The sequence below is a fragment of the Rhyacophila brunnea genome, unplaced genomic scaffold (genome assembly GCF_057557595.1).
Source record: "Rhyacophila brunnea isolate RB1 unplaced genomic scaffold, BYU_Rbru_1.0 scaffold_9, whole genome shotgun sequence".
Classification (NCBI taxonomy): Eukaryota; Metazoa; Arthropoda; class Insecta; order Trichoptera; family Rhyacophilidae; genus Rhyacophila; species Rhyacophila brunnea.
Window position 1 is genome coordinate 31421284 of NW_028233361.1, and position 24549 is coordinate 31445832.

Below are 24549 nucleotides of genomic sequence, written 5' to 3' on the forward strand. Positions count from 1 at the left end.
GAGGTGAAACATCATAATAATTCGTAGTATTTCAGGCGGCCAAAGACGTATCATTGGATTCCTCTTCTTGCAATACCTCATTAATGAGTCTGACCGGCTCAGGTGGAGTGATATTTTCCAACTTATTTTTTACTTTTCGCCACAGTGCGGACAGTGACTTGTCATCTTGATCATGGTGTGACAGCCCCATGCATTCTTTATCATCGGCATTTACCTGCTGGTACACTGTCTTGTTTCCTTTTTTGGCTAAGACCCTGCTCCCCTAGGGGCGGCAGGTTATATGAAAGTACGGTGAAGCATGCAGGTTATATAAAAAAAGTATGGTGAGGTAGGCTGATAATCAATTTGCGGCAAAATGAACGTTAACATTAGGTATTAATTATATGGGTACGTTATAATGACCAAAGTAAATCTTCCGTGATTTTTTTTATCGCGTCACTATTTCTCGTAGGTTGTCGGCTATTGTTGGCCTGCTTCATTCAGTTGCTATATATTCAGGGCTATAATTCAAGAATTTTTTTGTTTTTCGAACAAAAATGCTGAAAAAATACACAAAACCCGTCGCTGAAAAAATAATAAAAAAAAGTTGACCCCTAGGTCATCTACTGGATAGAACCACCCTGGACACTTCTAATTAATAATAATCATCGTTCCACACTTATGAATGTAAAAAATATTCAAAACTAAGTGATATAATTTTAATTAATTTATTGAGTAGTTGACCGCCCCGGTCAACTACTGAAGAAGTATTAAAAAAAGTTTGAGTAGTTGACCCCCCCACAAACTTGCTTCCTGGTAAATATAACTTAAAAATTAAAAATGATCTCGATACTTCAATATTATGACTGCCCGTAATGCATTAACTTGATATTATGAAGTCAAACACATTAAATTGCCATATGCTTACATCCACTGATATCCTTAACGATTTACTTAAGAAATTAAAAATAAATTGCATACGGCATGATGTGTTGTTTTCAAATAGATGCTATGACGCTCCTATGACATATGGTGATGTGTTAGTTCCTCAATCCGACCACAGATGGCTTCACTTGTCTGAACTTTACAATTTAGAGCAATACCACGTCTACGTTTCTTTATTTGGCATTTTTATTGAAAAAAGGTCAACTACTGGTACATGGTCAACTACCGGTAGATTTACCTTACCCCGACTCACCTTACATAAATATTCAAAATATGATTTGACATAGGTACCTTTTTCTTTGTGTAAATTCTAATAGACCAGTTCAAATCACTTTTCAAAATACACAAATGATAGAATGCGCCCGCGCCACGTGCGAGAATGCGCACAGGTTACAAATGTAGCCGGCAGCGTCAAACTGTCATAATTTGTTTAACGGTTAACTTCACTTCGCATGGTTACGTTTATACTCTGTGTGCATTCCCGCAGAGTCATTTTAACAAATACGGGTGACGTTTCATACGGATTTGGTTTAAATATGACCCATAATGTAGGAGGTTACATGTAGCCGCAATTGGCTTATGCCCGCTAAAGGGTTAAAGAATGAATTGAAGAGACAGTCACCACTTTTACGTGTAAACAGTTATTGTCATGATAGTTTAAAATAAGCACTATTGCCGCCAGTAAATCCAAGCACGTGTACTGCGCTATTAAGATGTTATGAAAGTACCTAGCGATTTTGGACAAGTCTTCCTCTTCCCTTTAGTCATTGAATATAATAGACAGAATCAACTTCTGAAAATCCTTTGAAAATAATATAGACTATAATATATACCAGGGGGAGGGCAAACTTTTTGGATGGAGGGCCAAATTCAAGAGTTCAAAATGAGCGGCGGGCCGCAAGTAAAATACCATTTTTAGATATACACTATTTATTATCACGAAAAATAAACATTAAAAAAAGCTAATGAGAAGAATGAAACTGTTGTACATTTTTTAACATTTTTTTAAAATTCGGGTGTTAATTTTGTAGTTGATATCCTCAAAACTGCTTTTAAATGGGCATCGGAGATATTTGAACGTAAAGAATTTTTATTGAGGTTCATGATCGAAAATGTTTGTTCACATTATATAGGTTGATACAAAAATAACGAACATTTTTCTTGCATAATCTTCAAGTTGGTCGAATTTGTCTGAATTAAGGGCATTGTAAAATTTGGAGATTTCTTCAAGACGATGCAATTTTCTTAAATCAGTGTCGCACTCTGCAGATCAATAATCTCAAGTTGTAACTCTGTCGGTACACTATCAATATCTATTGAAAATGGATCGCGTACTATTGCTAAACTTGTCTCAATTTTTCGGGTCACCAAATCTTTGTCAAAAATCGTCATTCAAAGCTTTAATAATTTTACCATATTCTTCAAATTTATATTCTGATATATTCAGCAACTCCAAAGTTGGAAAGTGGTCCACGTTGTTATACGATATTTGTCTAAGGAATAACTTAATTGAAATCCATTCAAACTTTTTACCATATCATGGGCATATATTTTTTTTCCTTGCAACGCGGAGTTAAAAGTTTTTAAATGTGTCACGATGTTCAACGTAGAAAATAATGGTTACATCAATGGTTACATAGTGTGAGACGAGACGCAAGGAAGACGTACTGAGATAATACATTTACGAAACAACATATTCTTCAAATTTTAATCTATTGTCAATATTTTTTAAAAAATTATAAAAAAGTTATTCGTAATCAGAAGTACAATTAATGATGGTGGGCCGCAAAATATACCCGGCGGGCCACATGCGGCCCGCGGCCCGCAGTTTACCCCCCCCTGATATATACGAATAAAATTCAAGGTTATATTTTATTATTACTTATATATTATCTAGGTATTAATATGTTCAATATTTTGAAAGAAATGTCAATAATTAATTATTATTCCCGCGTGTCTATTTCGTAAATACAACGTAAGTACGTTAGGACCATAAAGTTATCGTCGGTATAAATTGGTTTCCCGAATATCCGTTTTTGTCGCAATCGACCTCTTAATGCAGAATGTTTTTTTGTATCTAATTGGACGAGAACCATCCCTTTCTTTAAATTACTTTGTAATGGTAATGAATACATCATTCATATCCTGTAAAAATAACAATTTAAATATCTCCATGTATTTTAATATAGGATTATGAAATTTGTTTTTCGTCTCCTGAACATTTGGTCTATTCGGGAAACCAATACTACAGCGACGTTATGTTAGGACATTCTGCGTCATTTTAGACCGAAGTGTTTTGAACGTGATATATTATATTTTGAACTATGAAGCATTATGTACTATTTTTTTCATAACAATATTAATACAATTTTATATATTATTGTCTATGGAACTATTTGACTTTGACATTTTGTAAAACACATGCAAGACGTCAAGTATCATTTTTGAAAATAGTGATTTATCTTACATTCCGGGGTAATTCAAATCATATTGAACGAAATTCAAAATGAAATTAATCACCCATAACATGCTGACTTCAAAATGCGTAAAAGGTGTCATAAATGGATACCCACTCGCAATCACAGCAACCGAATGCAAAGTAGTCGAGGCAGACTTCAATCCAGAATTCATATCCCGGTTAATTCCCAAGCTTGATTGGAATGTGCTTTGGGGCGCTGCGGATGGCCTAGGACACAGTGAAGGTCTTCCAAAGGCAATTATTGAGAATTATGAAGAAAACGAAGAGTTCCTCAAGAAAGTACACCGAGTCATATTAGAAGTGGAGGTGTTGGAAGGATCACTGACATGTCCTGAAACTGGCAGACAATTTCCTATTGCTCGAGGAATTCCAAATATGTTATTGAATGAAGCGGAAGTATAGATATTGTTGATTTTATTTGTGATGTATTAAATATGTATATTAAGTACAATGTATGTTTGATGGTGTGCTTCATGGATGTTTGATTTTTTTACTTCACCGTTGTGTAGAAGAGATCCGTTGAATATTGAATTCAACTTCATAATAGGATACTGCAGTGCTCAACCAGAGACAGCGTCAATCACATTTTTACATGATTTTGGAGTTATTTGTTATGTTGGTATAGACTTTCAGCAATCAATTCCGACTACATGACACAATGATCACTTTTCATTATTTTTCTGAATTCGAGATAACTCCATTATGTTCGATGTATTCAAAGTACGCGACAGTTATTTAAATTACCAAAACACCTGTCATAAGAAAATGTTCAGTTACTTATCACAGTAAATTTTGACCAGATTAATGCTACATGTACAGATGCCATCGACTTTCGATTGACTGTGTTTAACACTAAAATAATATGAGAGAAAAAAGTTCTTTCAAAGTTCTCAATTGTTTTTCTATTGTTGCACTATTATAGTCGTGATCTGCGTGCGTCTTCTAACCTATAAGCTGAACGTTGCTATATTGATTTGTGTAATCACTCATTATGTTATTTTATGTGGCTGAACTAAAATTTTTTTCTCATTATCAGTATATTTATTTTAATATCAATCGCTGTTATAGTCATGAATAAGTTGCATTTCATTCATTCGAATTGCTACTGATAACAACTATTATTATTATAAAAATGTTAAGTACAAAAATAAAGAAACGTTATGGATGAACATTCTTATCTCTTTACCTTAAAACCCTTCTCATTTTACGACATTTTTATTAGCTTGTATTCTTGTTTGTCCAGTACAAACTTTTTTCTTGTGTGTCCAGTCCTAGCAACTAAATTATTAGGTAATATATACGTATGTTACTATGGAAATCAATATGAAATGTCAAAATGACATTTCAGTAACTATTCTATATAATATATTCAGTATTTCTATAAACTACAAAAAAAGTATTTATTAATACATAGAATTGTCAAGTTCATATGATTCAACAGAAAATTTGAAAACGTGGTATATAAAAAGTTCCTTTTATCTTGTAATTATTTTATAATATCATTGGACTCAATAGGTGCAATAATTATTATAGTATGTATTAACGGCCCATGTGCCCGTCGTAGGTCAAAATTGAGTTTTTATTGTATATTCAAACCATGATCCTGGACACTCCTTAAACGTTGTAGATAATCTATTTAAATAATTTTGAAGCCTTATTATCCTTTATAGTTATTTTAAACATTTGATGACTGCATAAAGTATTTTTGTTACATAAAATAGTATTTTTTTAAACCTCTCGCTCTAATGTTTTAGAATATAGTCATATTTCGGTACATAACTGTGCAGTGGTGTTAAGATTTTTTACGTTTATTATTTTTTAAACGCATTTATGAAACCATTAGTATAATTTATTACGAGATAATTTTTGTAAAATATTCACGATAAAAAATTATATTGATAATCTCTGTGATCCCAAATTTGACAAGAATTAGGCATTTTATTATTCAAAAAATCGGCAAGATTAACACATTTGAAGATGATTCTAAAGATACTTATTATAAGCTATGTCTTTGACCATTCAAGTGTGATAAACATCTTATGAATAATGATTGCTTTATAATAATTATTGACCTAAGAATAAGGTAGTGATTTTTTGAAATACGCCATTTCTTTTGTCATTCCTCAGTGGTTAAGCTACAACATACGGCCGTAGCCATAAATTGACAAACTATAATTGAAGTAGGGAGTAAAATGATATTGACGCGCGTAACATGTACCGTTTAAAAAAAAATTCGGTTAGGTACATGTTCAAACACGCGCGTTAACATAATTTTACTCCCTACTTTAATTATAGTTTGTCAATTTATGGCTACGGCCGTATGTTGTAGCTTAACCACTAGGGAATGACAAAAGAAATGGCGTATTTCAAAAAAACACTACCTTATTCATAGGTCAATAATTATTATAAAGCAATCATAATTCATAAGATGTTTATCACACTTGAATGGTCAAAGACATAGCTTATAATAAGTATCTTTAGAATCATCTTCAAATGTGTTAATCTTGCCGATTTTTTGAATAATAAAATGCCTAATTCTTGTCAAATTTGGGATCACAGAGATTATCAATATAATTTTTTATCGTGAATATTTTACAAAAATTATCTCGTAATAAATTATACTAATGGTTTCATAAATGCGTTTAAAAAATAATAAACGTAAAAAATCTTAACACCACTGCACAGTTATGTACCGAAATATGACTATATTCTAAAACATTAGAGCGAGAGGTTTAAAAAAATACTATTTTATGTAGTCATCAAATGTTTAAAATAACTATAAAGGATAATAAGGCTTCAAAATTATATAAATAGATTATCTACAACGTTTAAGGAGTGTCCAGGATCATGGTTTGAAAATACAATAAAAACTCAATTTTGACCTTCGACGAGCATGTCCCCCCTTTTGACCTTCGACGAGCATGTCCCCCCTTAAGGTGACGCATCAGTGAAACGCCAAATAATTTTCAACTGTACGCGCGACGAAATTTTGGACTCGCTGCCATTCAGTGAGAGAATGTTGACCCAGGAACACGTCACTTTGCTGCGTGATGGGGACGGGTCAATTAATTCTAAAATCGTCTAAAGATGACTAAAAACGTTACCCATTTACTTTAAAAAGAAAACATGTCAATGAATATATTATTATTGTTACTAATAGAACAATAAACAGAACATAAAATGGACGTATGTTGGATTTATATGACAAATAATATTTCGTTTGACAGGCGTCATTTTCACCCGCCACCCGCAATCCGCGCATCGCCTAGCAACAATCTTTTTAGACCGTGCCTCAACTAATGCATGGCCTTAAGAATATATTATAGATATATGATTATTCTCCAGTGGCGAAGGATTCGTGGATGTAGGCTGTTATGATCCAACATAAATAGTGCACACTAAAATTTTTCAGCCCTAAGTACCTATTTTGTTTTAATTGAATTAAGAATACAAATTGCAGATGGTTTTGGTTACTTTTTAATATTAATTAAACCATGCCTAGACCAAACCACAATATTAGAGATGTGATTAGCCGTGGAGATCTGACAAAAACAATGCACACTTTGTTAATCATACCTATTTGTTTTCATTGAAGTCCAATACAAATTGAACATGGTTAAAAAAATATTCTTTTGTCTAAAATCATGTACAGTGGAACCCAATCTACCATTCTCGCATAAATCATTCATTTTTGAAAGTCCTGCCAAACAACCATCAATATTAAATAATCCCGCATTAACCGTTCACCAATTTATCGTTTTCCTCAATCTATTGTCTAATTATTATGGTCCCGCCACAAATATTATCCATATATTATAAATAAAATCAAATATTGATTTTGGTTGAACATTTTTTTTCAATTCGCTTTCGTAGAATTGTTTATGATTACAGACTATTACAGACCTTTCAGTCGCGTCACTTTGTTTGCACAGGTCGGTCGACGCTCAGGCTTGCCTCGCATCTCGTATCACGAATTTTTATAAGTCGCAACTAAATTGCCCCCCTCCATAAAGAAAACAAGAATTCTGCTGAGAAACTGCCAATAATTCAAGACGTCGAGAAAAACAGGTTTTTTAAAAAAAAAAATTCGTGGGTGATATTATGGAGCCTGTCTACTGTTATGGTTTGGTCGAGGCAGGAGTATGTAAAATGAATTTTAAAAACTGACCAGCACCATTTGCAAATACTATTATTAGTTCAGTGAAAACAAATAAGTATGACTGACAAAGTTTAGTGTGAGTGATTCATGTTGAAACTCCGCAGCCTACCAAGACATTTCACCACTACCATCTGGAAGAGGACAGCTCGTCTTTCCTACAAAAATTTGAATAGGCCATAATATGTTGAATAGGATTGAATTGGCTTCAGAGTATTTACTAGACAAAAGGTTGTAATGACGGTATCACTGTGTAACTGTATTGCACAAAGGACCATCGCAACAAAAGCTGCTACCATAATGGTCTGATGACTGCCAATGTCTGCTATTAAAGGTTTTCGCTTCAAAAAGGGTGTAAGAAAAAAACTCAATTTTTTTTAATACATTTTTATTTTGGTTACCCAATAATAAATAAAAATAACAACAATAAATTATTAAATGATGATCGCCGAAGATCCACTTCACATACTTAATTTTTTTTACAAGCGCATGTGATTCTTAAAAAACATCATTTAACTGTATCTGTTTTCAATTAAGTTTATTACCTAAACATAATTATTATTATCAACAATCATATGCATAGTGGTCTACAAATTGATGTGGAAATATCGGATGTTTGATATTATCAATAAATGCCACAGATATTGATAACAAATTATTTTTTTAAGCTATTGTAAAATGGAAAGTGAGTAATTTAGAGTTCATCTACGTATGGTACATTCATAAGACTTCCGGCTGCACCCATGGATAGCTTTCCGATCTTGCCTGCAGCCTGCAATGAAAAAACAATTGGAATATATAAATATAATTTTGTGAAACTTTCTATTGTAGTTTGTTACTGACGTGTAATTTGGAAGAAATTGAATATTTCTGCTATCTATATATTAGTCACAGTATCTATGTTCTATGATGATTTCGTATATTATAATCTCGAGTTCTATTATTCATCGTTAAATAATTAATGCTAAAAAAATGGGGAATAAACAATTTTAAATTATTATCGCCGACTGGTAAAAATCTAAATTACCATGTTCGATCCTAAACGGAGCATATGGACCTCCAAAGTGGACATTGTATTAACATTATTTTATGAGGAATAGTTTTTATATAGGCCACCTATTTGGTCGTTGCACTGGATCAAATACATATGTATTGGAAAACATGATTTTTTTTTAACAGCTGTGTTTGAACTCGCAACCCATGGTTTTGTATTTACACAAAAATGTTCACTCTATGAACTCCTTGAGAGTAGTGTAGTAAAAACTTAATTATTCAGTTCTCACATCTGGGATAGCAAATCCAATCATACGAGGGTGGGTCAATAAGTCCTTAGAAAAGCCGACAGGTGGCGCGACTAGTACTGCAAGCGGTTTGTTTTCATGCAGCGGCACTACCGATTCAGTATGCTGCGAAGTTTCAATCAGATTGGTCGGGTTGTTGTGTGTTTCTCGTACATTTAAAAAAAAAATTTGCTTGTTTACAAAAAATGGAGAAAATTGAGTTTAGAGCTGTTATTAAACATTTTAATATAAAAGGGTTAACAGCAAAGGAAATAAAAAATGAGTTGGATTTAGTTCACGGCATATCTGCTCCTTCACTTGCAACTATTTATAACTGGTTAAATGAATTTAAACGTGGTCGTACATCAACAAAGGATGAACCACGCTCAGGACGTCCTGTAGAGGTGACTACACCAGAAATGATCAATAAAATTCACGATATGGTGTTAAGTGACCGAAGATTAAAGTTGAGTGAGATAATTGAGGTTACAGTGATCTCAAAAGGTAGCGTCATTTCTATTTTACATGACAAATTGGGCATGAAAAAAATTTCTGCAAGATGGGTGCCGCGTTTGCTCACAGTCGACAATAAACGCAATAGGGTGGTGGCCTCTAAAGCCCTGTTGTCGCTCATGCAACGCAATCGGGATGAATTTTTTCGTCGCTTTGTGACTGTAGATGAAACATGGATACACCACTATACTCCCGAGACGAAAGAACAGTCAAAGCAGTGGATTGCGAAGGCAAACCATGTCCAAAGAAGGCGAAAACCGTAAAATCAGCTGGTAAGGTTATGGCTACTGTATTTTGGGATGCACGTGAAATTATTTTCGTTGACTATTTGGAAAAAGGAAAAACAATAACAGGGGATTATTATGCATCTTTATTGGACCAGCTAAAAAACAAAATTGAAGAAAAACGGCCTCATTTAAACAGGAAAAAAATCCTCTTTCATCAGGACAATGCCCGTGTTCACACATGTTTACGATCAATGGCTAAAATTGAAGAATTGAAGTTTGAATTGGTCGACCACCCACCGTATTCGCCAGATTTAGCCCCCAGTGACTTTTTCCTTTTCCCAAACTTAAAAAAATGGCTAAGTGGACAACGTTTTTTTTCAAATGAAGAAGTCATCGATCGGACAAATGCTTATTTTGAGGACCTTCCGAAAACTTATTTTTCTGACGGTTTAAAAAAAATTGAGAAACGTCTAACCAAGTGTATTGAGCTCCAAGGAAATTATGTTGAGAAATAAAAAAAAAATACAAAAATAAAACCTGTTTTAATGCTTTTTTCTAAGGAATTATTGACCCACCCTCGTATTATATGAAATTTAGCTTAATGGTTGACAATGTCCAATTCTGTTAATCCTTTATTATTCCCTTTTCCCAATCCATCACGTAAAAGTAAGTTATTATTTATCAGTAGTAAGATGGCAAACGTGATATGCCTGTTTTTCTAAATTGTTCAGTAGAGCAATTTTAAACTTGGAAAGAAATTTAAATATTGGACATATCACAATATATTGACACAGCTTATTTCTCCCAAACTATAGACCTAGACATACCATATTTTGATATCAGCTTGTAGATCTCACCAAGACGAGTCTGAAGGTATACGTAACTCAATTTGCCAAAAAATGGACATATCATGCTTTGCCACTACAGATATATTATTCTGAAAACATTAGAAATCGGAGAATGTAGAAAAATACTTACACTAGAGATATCACTGTCGGTAATCTTGGCGATTTCATCAGCCAACTCCGCGGGCTTCTTCAGGTTACCGACGAGCAGACCCTGCAGAGCGAGACCTTCTACCATTGAGGAAGGGGTGTCGCCTGCATTCAGAACATCGGCTTGGAGTTGAGCTCGCCCTCTCTTCAGAGCGTCACTTCCTACAGAAGATGCCTTCTTAAGAATCTGGGCGGCAGCCTGGACAGCCTAAAGACAACAAAATGGTATTAGAGCGATATGTTTGCTTCATACCAAGGAACAAATTACAATTCATTCTGTGGATTTGTACTAAAAAAAGATACATATTATGGCAGCAGATGATCAATGACAAAATTTATGTAAACAGACGTTTTAATGGAAATACATTAAATCATATCAGTAAAATATGATGGATCATATTATGTATTGTCATCAATTTTAATACTGCAAAATTGGGAATTTTATGATCATGGGTTTCATTATTCAACAGCATTTAATTTAAATTTCTCGTCTTTACGAGAATACTTTCCGAAAATAAGAGTTGGTCAGCATCAAACATGTTGAAGAAAACCTAAGAAAATCTGGAATAGATGGAGCCTAAGAAAATGAAGCTGAACAAAAGGACACCATGCCTACTATTATTCATACAAACTAGCACATTATGACAAACCGAAACTCACTTTAGTGATGTTGATAGGGAAACTATAGAAGGCTCCACCTGGCAAGAGGGTTTCTTTATTATCTTTGGTCAGCATTGATGACACTTTGTCTGTAAAGTTTGGTGGCGAGTTGAAAACTCTTACACACACTCAATATTGAATTAAGTAGGATGTCCATAGCTTAATTGGAAAAGCACACTGGCACGAATCCAGTAGTTACAGGTTCAAGCCCATCAGGTGTCATATTTTTTTCTAAAATGAATTTTTTCTAGTGGGTATATGAGATGCTTTCAAATTATGTATGTTCAATATTTATAAAATGTTACATTCTCAAAAGTTGTGTCTTATTCGTTGAATAAAAAAAAAAGTTTATTATACCTAGTTATTAATATTTGAAAAATACAATCCACATCTTCATATCCGATAGATGCACAAACAATATAGTTTTAATGGTTTTTGCATACCTTTCCAGCACAATCTTTAGGGGCGGTTACTAAGATTCCAAACAATCCTGCGTCTGAATAAGAAATGTTGAATCCATTAGCCGCGTATAAAGCTCCGGATGTTTCATTGGAAATGGCCTTGCCTAAGGGGCTGTGATCGCCTCCCCATTTCACTTGAGGCCCAGAAGACATGGCTGAAATAAATTCATAATATGAATGTATTCTTCAAAAGATAATAAATGAAAGTAGGGTAGTTGTATTAAGCTGTGGATAGACACGGGCAGAACATGGAATAGTTGTGGAAAGCGGACAAGACAGCAAGCACAAGAGGCTTCCAATTTAAATGTTTGTTCCTCAGAGTGACAATATGAATAGAGAGTATAATTGATGATTATATTATAATCTGCCTATATTTATAACACTTATGTACAGTAAAACTCTGTTAATTCGAAAGCGACAGGACCGAAAATCGTATCACGAAATGTATGGCAAAAAGACAGTGAAGTAAGTTAACCTTGGAAAAAAGTTTTTTTTGTTGCAATTTTGTAACATTGGTTCTGTTTCCGATACAATTTCTTTCAATTTAATATCAGTGGTGACTATTATGGTTCATTGATCGGATTAATGGAAACCTTGCTATAAATAGATTTGATGGATTTTAATGAATACTTATTTTGATTTACAGGGATGGAGTATTACTATATTGAATTTTTTGTTGTTTTATATAGTGATAAATAGCAGTAATTCATCATCTCTAACAAAAATGTTAAACCATCCTTGGAGTTAAGCATTTAAAAAATCGTTTTCGTCATTAAAGAAAACAAAAACTACTTTATAAATCTTCTAACTAACAAATATCAAATGTTTAAAGAGTATAGTAAACTTGTAAAGTTGGTCTTACCATAACTTCTCGCAAACAGATTTTACTTCTGGATTTTTTTTATGCATTATAACATATTAAATTAATGCATATACATATTATTATTATATATTCTGTTTAACACTACAACAGGCCACAGGCTCAATGTAGGTAGTGTAGTGAAGCAGTAGTGTATGTAATATTTGGTCGATCAGCTATAAGCCTAACACCAATAAAGTGGTTTCATGTCAGTAAATTCAATGCTTACGTTTCAGTTTACTCTATTTTACTCTGACTCTAAAGTTGTAATCATATTGAGATGCACGTCGCGTACTGTCACGCTGTCGAATTTAGTCTATGGTTTCGTCATTTTGCAGAATATTTTGAACGATCACCATCTCTGTAAATTTTATGATGGAGAGTGCCAACTCTAATGTCGTCTCTGTTCTGGCAGAACACACTAACTGGAGAATACTAGTTTTGAGTAATTTGACTTTGAAGTTGTTAAAATGTTTGAAATGGTCTATCATGTGAGTTTATTAAGTAATCGTAAAAAGGATGATTTTAAAATAAAAACTGTTTATTTATTAAGGCCTATGGGTTCATTCGTAAGAATCAAATTTGACGTAAGCGCCTCAAAGCGTAAGCAAAATCGCTTCGCTCGGTGTCTCCGGGAGTAGATACGAAATCAGAGGTTTTAAAAGTGTTGAATTAATAATAATATTTTTTTTCCTAACATATTTTATAAACATTTTTGTGGTAGGTAGAATAAATTATAATAATAAAAATAGTAGACCTCCAAATAAGAACCTCATATTATTGATATGCTGAATTTGTGAAGTGACACCTTTTCTTGAACCTATCATATTGTAGGTTCAAATTCAGTCCAAATATTTTTCAAAAAAAAATCTAATACTTATGTATGTTTCTGAGGTGTTTCAAATTGGTATATTATTTATATATATCGGTGTGTATGAATACAAAAGTTATTCATTTTTTCATGAGCTAACGTTACAAATTATAAGTTTAAAACATTCACAAGATGGCATAAAAGATTTCTGTTATTATTGCGTTTTTTTTGAATTATAAAAACATGACTCATAAAAGAAAGCAATTCAATGAATATTTGTCGAGGCACAATTTTTTTTTAAATTAGTACGCAACAATCAAGATTTAAGAAACCATTATTATAATAACGTGTATTTGACGGCAGTACGTTTTGGTCGCCGCGGAGGATTTCGGAACATTAGTGTATAGAAAATTAATAATTGGTTCTTTAATTAGTGTACAGGCTTAACGGTATGTAATGTATTAGAATAACTATTATAAATTATTATTTTAAAATTTTTTTTTCTTCTCTATTGATAGCATCTAATATAATTATTATATTGAGGGTTTCTTATATCCATCAACCGTGTTAGTCTAGGATCAACGAGTTCAGGCAATATACAATTCATATAAATCTTGTCAGTTGTGATGTAAAGAGTAATATTGTTTTTATTATTCAATGAACTAGGTTCTTACCTCAATATATTTTTTACTTGTGTTAAATAATTACTAATAAATGCCTAAGGTGATTCCATTCAATTCAACTCGGCATTAAATATATTAAATTCTAATGGATTTAAGTTTTGTACTATTTCATTTGAGTCGTTTTATGCGATCCTGGTTTCGCCTTTCGACATCGTCAGGCACTATGCGCACTCATCAAATACACACTGACAACGAAAGCAGCTAATTCTCACTTAACAATAAATTAATACAATAAAGTAAGGTAAAAACTTTATCACCTACCTATTAAGTCAAAGATCACTATGAAAAATTTAACAAACAATTAATTATGAATAGTTGAATTGTGGCAGTATGAAAAAAAAGATTTTACCACAAACCATCTGAAAAATACATATATCATAAAACATATACGTGATTTTGTGCCCCAAAAGACTTTTTTTATTATTATTTTAACGATTAATAAAATTATGACACATGTTTCAGTGGCCATTACGATGACAGCTTTCGAAAACGTATTTTACTTTAAATTTTCGGTACTGTTCGGTTAAAGCGGATACAGCGGAAAACGCATTTTGATAATGCCAATAAACATACTCCTGGATACGTACGTCCTTTTGAAAATAACAAAACATGGCCACCCAGGTACATAAAAACAGTATTAAGTACATGCAAAGTTTTTCAAATCGCTTAAAGCCTAACCAAGTAGGTACATATTTATCAAAACAATTAAAGTCCACCTATCTAAACTGCTCAAGACCAAAATATATTTTTTTTTATAAATGGGTCACCGAACGAATACCTTCAGTACTTCCTTGTAGCCATCGTGGTTATTAGATTCAATTATCTTACAATATCTCACATGCTGCAACCATTTCAATTACAAAATAATAAATAATATAATAAATATAATAAAACTACATTTTTCTCAGTTTGACATTCAGTGGTACTATATGATGTTTGATATTTTAGTCAACACAAATTATAGCACCTGGCATGCGTCCTGTGTTCCGAATAGAACGATACAAATAATTGCGACTTGCCAATTTGATTGTTACTGCAAAGAGAGTAGAGGTCATTTTTCCATGAGTTTCGTAAGTCATAAATTTTGGGGAAAAAAAGACGTCCTTACCCGTTGAAATTCTAGATCGTACTAACGTTAGAAATAAGAAATTAGAAAAACTGTATGGATTAATCGATCAAATGGTCTCTTTTTGTTAATTTTGCAAAATAATTATATTTCTAAATTGTCTGAAAACAGGATAAATACATGAAAATGTACGACTAGTTTTGGTAATATAGCGTCACTAATTGTACCGAATTTATGGGGTTTTATTTATTTTTGTATTGTAAATTATTATTTATAGTATTACGGAAATGTTATATTATAATAAAAAAATATTTTTATTGTGCAGTATATATTATTTTGTGAGAAAAAATCATTCAAAATTGGCTGATGTATACTCAAACTAAAATGGCTTTAAAATCTTTATTTTTCTGAAATTAAAAAAAGTACGTGGGTTAATCAATGAAATGTATTGTTTTACCCATTTCTTTCATACAATATATACCTGCAAAACTATTATTAAGTTCAACATTCATTGTGGCGTGACAGTCGTTTTGACCAATTTCGAAAACAGGACTGACTATTTGTCATTTATTTTAAAAAGTAAAGCGATTCGAAAAATTTTAATGACACAGAACGTTTTAGTTGAATACTATTTATTAGATTTTAAATAAATAAAGAGTTTATTGTGTATCAATTCGTTTTAAACATGCTTATCATTTCCGCGATTCCGAGAAGACAGGAAAAAACGGGTCCAATGGCCTTAAGACGGTAAAGTTTGAAATAAGGAACATTTTGGTATAACTAACTCAATATGTCAATTTCTCGAATTAGTGTCTTCTGCCAGAACAGTGACGATGTATTAGTATTTTGAATTATCAGTCATTCATTATTCATGCTAATTTCAATTAATTTTAACAGTTTCTACGTGTGCGTACATTAAAATTACTTGCGATATTACATCCATAGATAATATTTTGAACAGAACCCAACCTGTACACCATAGATAATAGACAACATTCTTATAGAAAATACATAGTGCCAACTTCTAAAAACAAAAATCCGTGAATTTGACATCTGTAGGCATGTAGAAAATGATAAAAAAAACGTTCATTTAGTCATGCAGGTGTCGATGTAGTGCGGTACAAAATGAGGTGACCTCATTGTTGTTCTGGTGATTTCGGCAGATTTTGCTAAGGCCTTCTTCGGAGCAACTGAAATCCGACAGAATTGAAACTAAAATTCCAACCAGTATCTAGCTAATGTATTTCAATGGCAGCTCGCTGACGGCGAGACTGGAATCTTTCAGTTTCAAAACGGTCGCGAAGAGACGCGACATGCTAGTTCCAGTCACCATAAAAAAGTGGTACCAATTTCAGTAGATTTGGTGAAAAATCATATTTTCTTACCAAAATTGGTAGCACTGCGTAACAAGCGTCATGCTATAAAAACTATAATAACCCAAGACGTCAAAAGTACAAGATAAGCAAAATTGAAATAACCTAATTGTATTCAAGTAAATGCAGCAGCGTGCGTGTTGTCGGTTTTTGTACAAAACAGCTGATGGTCCAGTTTGACAGTTTGAGGTTATGTGATTATTATTTCAAGTGGGTTTCAGTAGCGCCGTGTGCGAAGCATCACATTGGTCAGTTTATGAGTTCCGTCACCAACCGGTTCCATCAGATTTCAGTTGTGCCGTGGGAGGAGGGCCTAACTGACAATGTTCGTTTAAAGGTTCAACATGTGCTACGGGATGGGAGCATCAATCTGATAACATTTTAAACACCAAGAAAAACATTGCACACTTTTTTCCCGTAGCGGCAGCTTACTGTGACGTCACGTGATAGTATTTATTTTTATAAATTTATGAGTGTAGATTTTTGCTTTGAAACCTACTATGTACACAGTTAAACATTAACATAATATTTACCTTTAGCGAGAATTGCAAGGGCGAGGGAATCCTTGTGATTGGCTATTCCAGCACCCTGTCCAGCTATAGCGACATGGGCGAATTCTCCTCCCATTTCTTTTCTGTAAAAAAATATAGATATTTGGGTAACTGGACAAAACAGAACATGATGTAACAGAATATGAAGAAACAGAACAGTGACAAAACAGAACATCCAGGGGAAAAATAAAACATTCATTTTTGTAGTCTGTATTCTATAAGCTGGCGTACACGTCACACGGAAAGCATTGTGCCATCGCGTTCAACTGTTGCAAGTTTTCAATGGGAGGTAACAAGATGAATGCTGAAGCGGGGGAGAAACCGGACGCCAACTTATAGAAGACAGACTCTAGTATCTATTTATTAATTAAATACTAATAAAACTTAAGTTTATAAACGAAATATGTATATATAAATAATTAATATATAATCACTGCATGTTGGCCATTTGGCGTAAAAACCTCAATTTATCTGCTTGATTTTGATAATCATGCAGAACTCCACAGAATTATTAAACTCAATATTTCATTTTAGGTACCTAGTCACCCAAGTATTTTGAACATATTAGATTGATTAAGATGAGATAACATATCTAGCTTGCCGGCAACACTGAGTTGAGTTGAGTCCCGTTTAATTGAGGCTTTCCAGCGGTTAGGGATGCAGAAATTATATGATTTGATTTTTTTTTAAATTTTGTTATTAAAAATCTATACAACATAATATTATAGAGATACGACAATTTCAATATTAAATATTATATTTTTTCTGAAAGGTTTCCATAGTCATAGATATCGCTGTTCTGTTTTATCACTGTTCTGTTTTTTCATATTTTGTTTATTCATGGAACCAGATATTTGATTGTACATACATATCCGTAACAAATTGCTATCTTTATTTTAAGTGAAATTTTCTAATCCTTAATTCCTTAAGAGAGCCCTCTTATCCAGATTAATTAGGGATGAATATAATCTGGATAGTTAAAAAACCCCTATTTTATTTATATTAGATATTTTTTTCCGGTTCGATTCCGGTTTTCATTTCGTCAAAAATTACGGTTTTTCCGGTTCGAAGCAAAGACCAGAGTTTTTTTTATTAGACCTGTTGAACCAAATGTATTTTTTTTACGGGAAAATATTACCAACCTCATTTCACCGCCCTTGTATGGGGAGGGGGTGTCCGGCTTGCCACTGCCTTGTGGTAGATTTAGGGTCTGGGCCACGGCCACCACGCGGTCCAGAGAGAGTCCGACCGCAGCTACGGCACAACGCCCAGCCATGAAGTGGTTGCTTACAAAGTGCTGCAGGGACTCAGAGGAGATGGAGGAGACCTGGCGCGGTGGGCAGAACAAACTGTTGCCCAGTCCTCGTCTGAATGCGGCCTTGTGCAACAAGTCGATGGCGCGCACCTATAATACGTATCATACCAATAAATCCATTTGCCATTCTCACACCGACATTGGTATTAATGCTATCCACTAGTCTGAAGATGATTCATAATCCACCAGCAACGCATATACTTGTGACTGTAAAATGCACTACAATCAGAATATGGTTTATTTTTATCAACTGAATTAAAAATAATCAGTTTTGTCCTGAGGCAAAATTCTTTTAGGTCATGTTGTAATTTTACTATTTATATGAAAAAAATTTATACAGAATTGACGCACTATTAGCCGTAGCGTGTCTGATGAATATGACAGACTTCTCGTGAGTGATATTTTAATTGTAAGTAGTCCTGGAAAATTACAATTGTAATTAATGTATCAGCAAACTAATTTCAAATTGAATCAAAAAATATAACAGCTTTATAAGTAATTACTAGCATTTAGTTCTTTAATATGTTGATGCAAACTTTTGACATTTCATTTGATGTTCTTTATGAAAAATATAGCATCACGGAACCCAGCGATTTCATTAATTTCAGTAGTTTCATAAAAAGATCATTAAATAATTTTACTTACTTGAGGTGCGAGTCCGGCAATTTCATATTTAATTTGGGGAATGAAAGTTTCAAATTCCCATGGCCTGAACACTTGCTTGCACGCTACGTCATTTAAGAATTTGATGGCCGTTTCCAAGTTGTCCTTTGTTGCCTGAAAAGAAAAAATATATATGGTAGCTCATTTTGTAATTTTTGAATTCTTGTTTTCATCCCCCCCCTCTGTCAGGGATCATGACTCCTTTTATGATGTGTGTAACTGGCTGTGTGGACAGAGAACTGCAGATATTTGAGTAATAGTAGTAGTAGTAATAATTCAATATTTAGACGTTGGTTCATGTTGACTGCCTATAGTGGCATATACTCTGGATTTATTAAGTTATGGGAATGCGATCTCACCTCGAGGGTATAAAGGACAGTTTCTCTATCGGAAGTGGTGGTGAGGTTGGCACCCATCTGTTGAAGATTCCTCATGATGGCGAAGCCGGAGGAATCAGCTGTTGTTGCTCCTGCAGCGGCACGGAGAACATGACTCAGGCCGGCTTCATTCGAAGGCTCGAACCGGGAACCAGCTCTAAACACAAGAAGAAAAACTGAATAATTAAGATTGTAAAATTAGATTGACATTTTTTATGAACTACGACCAACGACTAGCTAACATCGAAAACAAAAATAATAATTGGGCCATTGTCCGGCGATGCAGCTCATGAGGCCGACGCCACTAATTTAGTGTTCCAGTCAAAGAATTTGGACTATTAATAGAAGGAGTCTTATAAATACGTTACTTCTTTTTTTCAAGCGCATGAGCCATGGTTAAGTTGGTAAACTCCAGAAAAATTAAGATTACTCAGTTGCCATTCCGATTTTCTTGGTCAAGCAGTCTTTTTATACGTCCTGCAAATTGGAAAATAAATGCCATACCAGTAGTGTGAAGTTCTCTGCAAATGAACCTTAAATGCGAAGTCTCTTGTAGTTAACTTTATCAGTAGACCAGTGGTCCTTTTTCCGCTTCAATTTCATAGATTTAGACTCCATCCTTATAGAAGAAATTCTTTGGACATAACAAGAACATCTTTGGTTTGTTTTTAGGTTTTAACTAAATATTCAGAGCTGCCAACATAGAGAATATGATAAAACCTTTAATTGCGAGTAACTTGGTCTGCGAGTGCAAGCAAAAATTTTGAATAAATTGTAACTCGATAAACGAGTGAGGTTTTGCAATAATAGAAAATTTTTGTAGAAAAGCACCACCCGAGTAAGGCTGTAGCAGTGCGAACGATGAATATATTAGTGCTTTGGTTTCAAACATGTATCCTGAACAAATTATGCTCGCAATCCAAGATACTACTGTATAAGATTTTATATAGTTACGAATTCAGCTATACTAAAAATGTTCTGGAATCACTATCAAGTGCATAGTAGCTCAATTGATTTCATTGTAATACAACATTAATATAACAATTAAATAATAATTGTGTTTCCAAGTGCAAAATTCATAACATTTTTGGCAGATGTTCACCATTTCCACAACCTTGTACACATATTGAAAAACCCATAGCTTCTGCTAACTACCAACTGGGTGGGATTGGGACGATTCGGGGCCGCTAAGTGGGCGTCGTTGACGAGTAGGAAGTGGGTGTCAGCTAGGACAACTGGGTGCCAAGACAAGTGGGCACCGCACAGTTGTATAAAATGCGCAAATAAATAAACGTTTGTTACGATTTGATTAAGAAAGTACCAGAAGAAGTTATTATTGCAGATTGAAAATTATTTTGCTTGATGATTTAAATAGAAATGAAAGAACTCTTGCCTTGTGGGAACTAGAACATATGCACAATTAAATCATTATTTATGTGTACATATTTATATTGTTACCAAATACTAAAATGGAATGGGCTTAAATAAAAATAATAATCTTTCAGCATTTTTTCGTTGGTATACAATAAAGTTTAAATGTGTGTATTAAAATCAATGACATTATTAATGGACGACGCACTCAATACAGTAGCTAGCAAGTAAATTCGCGCTTTCGCATGTATAGGTAGATGTCACGCAATTTCCATTATGCGATATCACGCATCGGGAATTTATAGCAATATGACCTTTATTGTAATAGCGTTAGAGCAGTGTTTCTAATGGCAATGTTCATTTGAGTGAACCCGTTCGAACCGAACCATTCGGCAGACCCAACAAAAAGCATCAGGAATTTATAGCAATATCACCTTTATTGTGATGGCGTTAGAACAGATTATGCCATTCGGCAGACCCGACAATAAAGTGAGTGTCATTTTATTTTCCAGATGATTCGTCCATATTAATGTCATTGATTAAAATACATAAAAAGGAATCTTTAGATATTATTATGAAATTACAAACAATATAATCTACATGTTTCAGTGGCTTGATTGATAAACGTGTAAAGTACTTATAATTCGTGAACGTCAATTATTTGTGAATTTCATTCGATTTTGTGGCGCCCAATTGTCCCGGCACTCAGTCAGCGGTGCCCACTCAATGACGCCCATGGCAGAGCCGAATCGTCCTAGATCCTAACTAGGTCTGCATCGTTTATATATATAATGTATGTTTACACTTGCATGAAATTTCTGTGACTAAATTGAATTGGGAAATGCTGCTGTATAGTGTGGCTATGATGAAAACACTCACTTGTAGGCAATGGTGATGCGGGCGACTGGAGAGGGTTCGTCGACTGTTGCCACAAAGATTTTGTTTGGCAGGACGGTGGAGGTGAGGCCAGCAAATGACTTGCTCGGAGATACAGCAACCGAGGGCTGCGCTGCAAACGTGCGCGCCTGTAATCATCAAGATCATATTATTGAAACAATCTTCTTAATAATTGAGGTGCTGTACAAGTGAACCGGTAATAAGTAAATTAATTAATGCTGGATTTCATCCCCCCCTAGCTCCTTCCACTTTTCTCTGTCCCTAGCTCTTCATTGCCATGTACATTCGCCAGTAGCGAGAGATGGAGGTAGGTTGTTGGGATTCGACATAAATAGTACACACTAAACTTTGTCAGTCATAGTTATTTGTTTTCACTGGACTAAGAATACAATAACTTGCAGATGGTGCTGGTTAGTTTTTAAAATTCAATTAAACCAAACCATAATAGTTTAAGTATGCTATGGGCGATCCGACAAAAATAATGCACACTTTTTCAGTCATACTTATTTGTGTTCATTGAATTATGAATACATATTACAGATGGGGCTGATTAGTTTTTTAAAATTCATGAAGCCTTGGCTAACTAAACCATTGTCGATAAAAAAAATTCGGTACTGTTCGGTTATCAGGAATACAGCGGGAAAACACATTTTGAAAATAGCCGATAAACTGGATTGTTTGTTAGGTTAACCTAACCAAACCTAACCTAAACTAAACTAACAAATAATCCAGTATATCGGGTATTTTCAAAATGTGTTTTCCGCTGTATTCCTGATAACCGAACAGTACCAAAAATTCTTCTATCTATAAAATATGTATGGTTTAATGACATAATTTTAGATATTTATAGATCAACACAATCGCTGCGTACCTTTTAATTATTTTTTAATTACCGCATTTAAATAATATGCCAATTGGATCGATCAGCCACTTAACGGGGACACGGCAGCCGTGTCATCCACGTCGAATGAGTTAACGATTTTTTTTACTATTATCTACTATGACTTGGATTAGGTAGGGATTAATTGAATTTTAAAAACTAACAAACACTATCTACGCATTGTAGCCTTTGTTCAATGAAAACAAATACTTTGACCAACAAAGTATAGTTTGTACTTTTTATGTCGGATCTTAACAGCCTACTTCTACCCTTTGCCACCGACATCCGCTGAAATCAGTGAGTTCGTTGATCTGGTGGATTTTAAGGTGTGGTCATTTAGAGTTTATAGGATACCATTGTATGATTGCATTTGTCCAGCAGTTTCTAGATTAGTTGCCATTTCATTAGATTGCCGACCTCTTTCACACAACATACTCTTGTATGCCTCCATATCCATTGCTTACTTATGAGGTATTTCTGCATTATACCCAACATGTACCTTTCTATGCCACATTGCGCTAATTGTTTTTGTATTATCTTACATAAAGGGTACATGTTAAACATTCATACATGAGCAGTGGCAGCACACATCGGTTGAACACTTTACCCTTGAGGCACAATGGGAGGTTACTTCTGAAAATATTATTTAGCTGCCCAAATATATTCCATGCTTGCTTCGTTCTACGAGCAATTATGTTGTACATACTTGTCCCCATCAATGTTTCATTGTTGACCGGCTCGATTGATTGACGTTGATTTTATGTCAGCAAAGCAGTTTACCATTACTTTTGTCTTCTAGACATTTATCTTTAATAATGGGGGATCTCTGATGACGCAGCCTTTATGTGCGGTGAGTTGCAAAGCATTAAACACCTGTTCTCATACAAGGCATGCCCACTGAAATGTAACTTCAATGACAAATTGAGGAAAATGGGGTTGCTTCAACAATGTCGTCTGCAAAGCGCAGGTGACAGGACGGTATTCACAGTTAATGAGGATCCTTGTTCTCCCTGTTAAATCACCTTAATAGATCTTCCCGAGTAGTGGTGCTGGACACCTTTCTAATAGAAAATCTGTAAGATGGCATACTTATAATGTTTTACGCTCACTGTTGCAATGCTATATGTGCTATTCGAGATGTAAATATGTTGCAGATTCTTTGGTCGCCTAAAGAGTCTATAATTGAGGATTTTTAATGTCAAATGCCATCCATAATCAATGAAATCAATGTAAATAAAAACAAAAGTGTGAGTCTTGCGGGTACCTCATACAACATCGTAGATAGAATTTGAAGTAGATAAGTACTTTAATTGTTAACTTTAAACTTCATTTGGCGACATAACTAAGTACACAGATGATTCTTGTTTTGTGTTATTTTTAAACAGGCATAGTAAAACTCTTAACCTACAAATATTTTTAATGGTAAATCATGAGTTTAGGAAACATGATTTTCAATACTGTTTGCGTGGTTATAATTGAGAGGATTTCACAAATATACCATTGTATTATTTACGATAAATCAAGCTAGAAAAAGTTAAGGTTTATGTAATAGGGGTCCATATTCGTGAAATGTCAAAAGAAATTGTTAAAATGAAGTGACATTTGAAGTGAAAGGAGGCATGTTTTTGATAAATTACTGGGAATTTAATAAATACTCACAGATATGGCCCGAATGAAGGGCAATTTAGAGGCGTTGCAGGCCATTTTATGCGTGAAATTATTGAACGACACAAAACTGAGCTAAGGATTCTCCGTCAATGGCGGAAGCAGTGCTGCCAGTACAAATAATTACGTTCATTTTTATTTTCGTAGTGCAGCAAAAAATTAAAATTTGGTAATGTAAAAGTAAAACGTTTTTTTTATAATAAAGTGATTGTATAATTAAAAAGTAATCGTATTAATCTAGTAGTGTTATTACCCATTACAGTTAAAATAATGTGCAATACATTATTTACAGTGGAAGTTTTTACACACAAATTTTATGATAAAAATTATTTAATGACTTATG

The 24549-nt window shown here is 33.8% G+C and overlaps 2 protein-coding genes across 2 annotated transcripts; one reads left to right on the forward strand and one right to left on the reverse strand.

The window, feature by feature from the left end:
* The first annotated feature begins 3320 nt into the window (after window positions 1–3320).
* Window positions 3321–4572, forward strand: Trmt112 (tRNA methyltransferase subunit 11-2). Its single transcript, XM_085959703.1, has one exon. It carries the CDS (start codon window positions 3431–3433, stop codon window positions 3803–3805), a length of 375 nt encoding a protein of 124 aa, XP_085815829.1. The 5' UTR covers window positions 3321–3430; the 3' UTR covers window positions 3806–4572.
* A 3364-nt stretch (window positions 4573–7936) lies between these two features.
* UQCR-C2 (Ubiquinol-cytochrome c reductase core protein 2) lies at window positions 7937–24300 on the reverse strand. Its single transcript, XM_085960111.1, has 9 exons — window positions 24201–24300; window positions 21644–21789; window positions 19376–19550; window positions 18999–19130; window positions 18181–18443; window positions 17021–17121; window positions 11678–11850; window positions 10558–10782; window positions 7937–8331 (listed from the first exon to the last, which is right to left on the reverse strand). Exons 1-9 carry the CDS (start codon window positions 24243–24245, stop codon window positions 8254–8256), a joined length of 1338 nt encoding a protein of 445 aa, XP_085816237.1. The 5' UTR covers window positions 24246–24300; the 3' UTR covers window positions 7937–8253.
* Window positions 24301–24549: the final 249 nt, after the last annotated feature.